The 6,537-nt window shown below is 37.4% G+C and overlaps 1 protein-coding gene across 1 annotated transcript in view; it reads right to left on the reverse strand.

Annotated features, from left to right (window-relative positions):
• The window catches only part of hopx (HOP homeobox), an 8,220-nt gene extending 5,204 nt beyond the window's left edge, over positions 1-3,016 (reverse strand). Inside the window, exon 1 of the mRNA XM_024260423.2 lies at positions 2,541-3,016. Coding sequence (XP_024116191.1) covers positions 2,541-2,699 — 159 coding nt within the window. The 5' untranslated portion in view covers positions 2,700-3,016. The remainder of the gene's footprint in view (positions 1-2,540) is intronic.
• Between the last annotated feature and the right edge of the window lie 3,521 nt (positions 3,017-6,537).

Here is a 6,537-nt window from a genome sequence, read left to right on the forward strand (position 1 = left end):
CTCCAACGACATCAGGTTTTATGCAAATGTAGGTTTCACGTTTGCACAGATCAACAACCACACCCCTAAAAACCGAACATCTAAAAGGAGGCAGGAATTACGGATCGGTAGGTTTGGTTGGGAGTGGGTTTCTAATCCCTCCTCTGTGGGAGGACAGCAGCAGCCTGAGGTCGTTGGAGCTCTGAAGCTTCACATCTGGCTGCTGATGGGACAGATGCTGAGAGGAGGAATTCCTGAGATAGACGGGAGGTGGGAGTATTTGGGAGAACCCGGAGATGGAAATTCCTCTGGAGTAAAGGGACGTTTTCTCAAAATAAAGCATTTACCGGTGAAAAATGTGTTTTTAACATGATCCTGTGGTATTTTTCTGATGATTGAGGTTATTTATAAACTCAAAATCACATTTTTGAGTATTTCTTTATTCAGCTCAATGTTAATCAGAAAAAGTTGAAAAAGTTTGTATTTGTGACTTTGAAAAAACGTCCTTAAGCTCCATGCTCTGCTCCATTCTGATGCAGACAAACAGATCCATGAACGTCTTTGTTTTCCTGGTCTGAGCTGGAATCTGGATGGCTCTGATATTGCTCATCCTTTCTGTTGTACTAGTGATGTTAGAAAGTGACACGTTTTCAGATTTTGGCTAAAATGGCAACATTATAATTGATTGGTCACTAAGAGACTAACTTAAAAGTCGATTAGTCTTTTTTTTTTTATCTCAAAACTACGATTCAAGTCTTGCTTTAATGCCAGAAACAAATGAAGGAAAGAGGCAGCATGCATAAATAAAGGTTTAATAAACTATAGTCTTATGTGTTTCTATTGTTAGTGAGCATATAGCGTAAACACTTCAAGTTTAAAGCTAATGAGGGTTAAGATGTGTGTTTTACATCCAGTTAACGAACAAACCGACTAGTCGACTAATCTGTAAAAATAATTGATGATTAGTTGACTAATTGGCAAAAAAAAATCTGTGATTAATCAACTAATCAGTAATAATAATAGGTGATTACTCGAATAATCTGTAAAAATAATTGCAGACTAATCGGTAAAAATAATCTGCGATAAATCGACTAATTTGTAAAAATAATCGGCGATAACTTGACTAATTGGCAAAAAAAAAATCTGTTATTAATCAACTAATCAGTAATAATAATAAGTGATTAGTCGACTAATCTGTAAAAATAATCGGTGATTAGTTGACTAATTGCCCCTAAAAAATCTGTGATTAATCAACTAATCAGTAATAATAATAGGTGATTAGTTGACTAATCTGTAAAAATAATTGCCGACTAATCTTAAAAATAATCTGCGATTAGTCGACTAATCGGTAAAAATAATGGGTGATTAGTTGACTAATTGCCGAAAAAAATCTGCGATTAGTCAACTAATCAGTAATATTTGGTAATTAGTCGACTAATCTGCAAAAAAAACAAAACAAAACGAAACAAAACAAAGGTGATTAGTTGGCTAATTGGTAAAATTTTTTCCGGTGATTAGTTGATCTGTAAAAATAATTGTTGATTAGTCGACTGAAATAATCGTTTGTATCAGTCCTAATCATAACTAAAAGATCTGTGAGAATGCTTTGAAGAGAGATCAAAAGATGATTTTAGTGGGATTTTAACAATTTTGGTCGATTTGACTAAATGAGGTTAAACTAAATGTGCTATTTTTGAATTACAATACGTGGAAATGAGCCTAAAATAGCCGTTTCGTTGAGGGCGGGAACGCTCAGTGATGTCAAACAAACACGAGTTGAAAACAACGTCAGAAAACCCGGAGGAATGTGTGACTGAGGGTGTGACTGACGCCTCTGTGGACGTCCACGCCGCCCTGCGAGGAGGTGTTAGTGAGCGCCAGCAGAAAAATGTGACTGTTGGTAAACAAGCTGCAGATGCCTCAGAGATGATGAGCGGCTCCACCTTCGTGTTTCATCAGAGTGTGAAACAGAACATGAGGTCGTCCACTGAATTCTTCACAGGAAGGTGACATCATTTGTAATCCTGTCTTATTATACAGCGAATAACTTCTTTACTTGCAGAGAAGTAAACTTTATTCACTCAAAATGCTCCTGATGGGACTTTTTTTATTTTTTATTTGTTTAAGATCAAACAGTATATCACAATTAAACATTTAAAAATTTTGGAGGAAAAATTGATGCTTAAATCCAAAAAAGCAATTTTAACACAATGCAAATAAAAAATATTATATTAAGTCCAAACTTTGTTTGTTTCTGGAGTGTGAAGCAAACAGAGGTGACTATAGAACCCACTCACTTATGTAACACAAACTGCACTTTTTTAGTTGTATAATAAAAACTATATGCTGTATTTGTGTTTTATTATTATTTTTACAGCATTTATAGCATTTATTTAAAGTTTAGTATCATTTTTGAGTTAATATTAGGAACTTAAAAGTACAAAACTTGTATTTTCAATAAATAAAACAGAATAAATATGTGAAAACCTCTATAATTATTACATAAATTGCAATAAATAAGTAATAATATTATTATTAAATGAGGTGAATGAGAACCTGACCTTGGCCTCCTCCACCGTCGTTCCACACTCTCCCGCGATCAGGATGAGCTGCAGCTCGTCCGGGTTCTTGGTGAACTTCATGAAGTTGTTCTCCAGCTGTTGGATCTGTTGTCGGTCCAGTCCCGCCATGTAATCCTCATCAGTCCTGCTGAGCGCCATTTCTGCTCAGAACGAACCGTCTACGTCTGGCGCGCGCTCGTTTCGGTTCTCCGCGCGGGTTAGACTGGTCGGTCAGGCGTGAAATCAACGTGCGTTGAGCGTGCGGGGCTGACTCGGCTCCGCTCCGCAGCGGTCTGTGGATGACAGAAGCAGCACTGGCGGTGTGAGCGCGCGGGAGGGGCGCGAGGCTTACAACTGTCAACAGAGGCGCGTCACGAGGCGGCTCCGCCCACTGACTCCTCCCCCAAACAAAGGAGGAGGACAAACTTTTTTCATTTAAACATAATGTCAGAACAAAATTCAGTATTTTTAATAGTCTAATTATTTTTGTTAATTTAAAATTACACTTTTTTTCTCTTTTTTTAAAATGGGAATTTTTTCTGAACATTTTTTCTTATGAATATAATATTTTACCAAATCATGATACCGTTAACTACAGAGAGGTTAAGAGATGACATGCAGGATTTTTACTACTGTCCAAGATACGTGAAGAAGAGCGACGCCATGTTGGACTGGTATCAAAACAACGAGACACGATTTACCAGACACACCAAAATGACCAAAAAATGCTCAATTTTGGTCTGATTTTAAAATGAATAAAACTCTGATCATCACAAAAAAAAATCCCAGGTCATGGTAATCATGTTTTTGCACAAAGTGCAAAAAAACAAACATTTCAAACTTTTTTTAAAAATAAAAAGGTGATTATTTAGGAAATGCAATGCATATACAAACGGTTACTCTTCGGTCTGTGTTTATGGGATATTATACCACGTACACATGTTCAAGAACGTGCTGAACGCAGATTCTTTGAAGTACTTTAAGCATAGGGTGTTGCTCGCTACCCAATACTAGTGCATGTACCCACAGACCCATACGTGACTTTCCATGTGACTACCAAATCTGTGTCCCTGATTGGTCAAAGTTCAACTGGTTTGACTTTCAACGCGGGTTAAGTGCATTTTGTTTGTAGAGCCTGAAATCGACTTTAAGACTTGATTAGCGATGTGCGAACGTGAATGTGGAAACCTGAAATGTGCTTCTACGTTCGTTTACATCACACGTGTCAAAGCTAAGGCCCGGGGGCCGGATCCGGCCCTCCAGGTAATTCTATCCGGCCCTCCAGATAATTTTGTTTTATTGTTATTAATGACCCGATGTTATCTTGTGATTGTTTCTAACTTGTAGAATTTTGACAAAATATATTATATAGTGAGTAAAACAATGAAAGTTATTTAAGGTTTAAGTTGATTTATTCTGGAATAATATTCCTACCTTTTTATTATTCATAATTATGTTACAGTTTTAAAGTTTTAAAAATTGGCCTTCTGCAGCTTTTTGGACTATTTTGGCATTTACTAAGATTGGAGTTCAGCTAATATTTCAGCGACATGCTAGCTGTTTTGACTAACCTAAGTTTAAGTTCATAACTATGTCAAAAAGTTTGAGTTTAACGTTTTAAAATGTAGTTTTAGAGTTCTCAATAAATGTTCATCCTGTTCGACTTAAGGTGTGTTTTGGATTTTAATACACCTGTTTTACATAGACTCTATTAGAGTGGTCGCTTGAACGTGTTGTCGAGACTCTTTGAAAATGATGATTGGAGAGGGACTTTATGGGTTAAAGGTAATAAAGAAACAAAAGGGGGAGGGAGTGGGCATGTTGCTTGAGGTTTACATGTTTACCAAAAGGGTTGGGTCTGTAAACAAACACTCTTCAAAACACTCAAACATACCTGTTGGCTGCAAAAACAAATACATATCCTCTCTGTGCGCCACACAAACATCCTGGCACCTGTCCTCAGGTGAGACTCTACTCTGGACAATGATGTTATGGAATGTAGAAAGTAAATTTAGAGGGGGAACACCCCATCATTATCGAAGCACTTGGGGAGAAGATCAACCACCACCGAGCAGGAGGCTCCACCCACAATGGGTAGGTCAGGGAACAGAAGATCGGTGACCATCACCCTCCTTATGGAACGTGCGTTTTCATTGGGGCAGTCGCACTTCGTTAGAGGTTCTGAAACTGGGGTAGCGCTCCTCTAGGGGAACCTGATGGTACTGCAGGCTAGAAGCTCCTTTTTCAATGACCAAATACTGTTGTTGTGAATATACAAAAATAAATACCAGATAATTCTCAGGTGGGAGTGATAACTAAAAAACAGAAAATTGAATTTTTTAATTAATTTAACTTATTGTATTAAATATGTTGTTGAAAGGATTTTTCAAACATGTATCTACTTGAAACACAGTAATACCACAAAGTACAAGTAATTTATATATCAATTTAAAAATCATAAATAAATGTAAAAGTTGATAACAATTCAGACATGGCGGTTCACGTCTCATCCAGGGGTGGAAGAAAATATCGATTCAGTGAGATATCGCGATACTCCGTTTGTCGATACTTGTATTGATATGAAAGACGATGTTTAATTAATTATGTATGAGCAAAAATGTCGAATAAATCAGACATTCAGTTCTTATTGAGTCATAATTAAAAAAAAAATAACGAAATATTGTCTCTGGATACATATCGTATCGCGATATGTATTGTATTGTCAGATTCATGCTAGTCTGACCCCACCTCTGTGCGTACTTCTGTCCAATCACAGCACACTGAGTCTCTTTGTAGAGTCTTATGGCCTTTGTCCTCTTGGCCCCGTCTTATCACACATCATATCTGACTGAATGTTGTTCATCAGCCCTCTAAAAGCTCCACTCACTGCACTGATAGTCTGTGTGTAATCTGATTACTGCAGAGAAATGATGGATGGAAATGCTATCACAATCTAAACGTCTATTTTGATCAAAACAATGCAATTATTAATAATAATTGGTCATTAAGGAACCAAGAGTTCATGACTTGCATGGATGATCTCCTCCCAACATACAAGCAAAGCACCGTTTGACGTCTGAGAGCAGCAGATGGAAACGATACCAAACGGCCCATTAGTACAGTTTGCACTTTTATAAACTCATTATCCACGCTAAAGTCACATTACATAAAGTGTCTGCATACAAAAATAAAAGGTGTGAGCCATCTTTCATCACGCAGGATCTGTGTTTCCACTCCTATCAGTGACTGATTGTTGGTGAAGGAAATGTTTTGTCCAGCGACAACAAAAGGACAAACTAAACGGCGGCAGACGCACGAGGCTTCCTCGTGATAAGCTTTTGTTTACAGTTTCACTGCGATGGAGGAAGACACAGATTCTCTGGTGTTGTAATCTCCGTGAGCTTGTTACACGACAGAAACCATAAATACAGGCCTTTCCTTTCCTCAACACACTTGGCTGTTCCGTTCCTTCTGATGCTATCTTTGGATTTGATTAGACCCGTAATTATGTGGTTCTCTGTGATTTAACCAACCTCTGCACTCGTGATGCAACCCGAACCCGAGAAGAAACCCGCTCGGCTTAAAGCCTTTGCTTTGGTTCTGTAAGCCTCACACCACTAAGAACTACAGACACACAGCGGGGCTGTTTTTATTTGATGTTTTTGGTTTGTGGGTTTTTTCCATTATAGATTTTCAGAGTCTTTTGGTTTCATACAAGCAAAAAAATTCCTTACTTTGGATCTTTGAGTTCGAAGTCAATAATAGTTCAGAAGTGCAGTTCATCTGAACACAGAGTTACTTTATTTTATAGATTTAGAACAGAGATCTTGTCCAATAATATCACCGGCCAAATCAATTACAAATGAGGAAAAGAAAATGTACATATTTTAAGGGTTCTTATATGGAGTGATTCTTGTACCACTCAACAGTTTTGAGACTAAATTGTTCTAAATTGCAAACAAAATGTAAAAAATGCCTCATAATTAGCAAATTTAAA

The sequence above is a fragment of the Oryzias melastigma genome, linkage group LG10, assembly GCF_002922805.2.
Source record: "Oryzias melastigma strain HK-1 linkage group LG10, ASM292280v2, whole genome shotgun sequence".
NCBI lineage: Eukaryota > Metazoa > Chordata > Actinopteri > Beloniformes > Adrianichthyidae > Oryzias > Oryzias melastigma.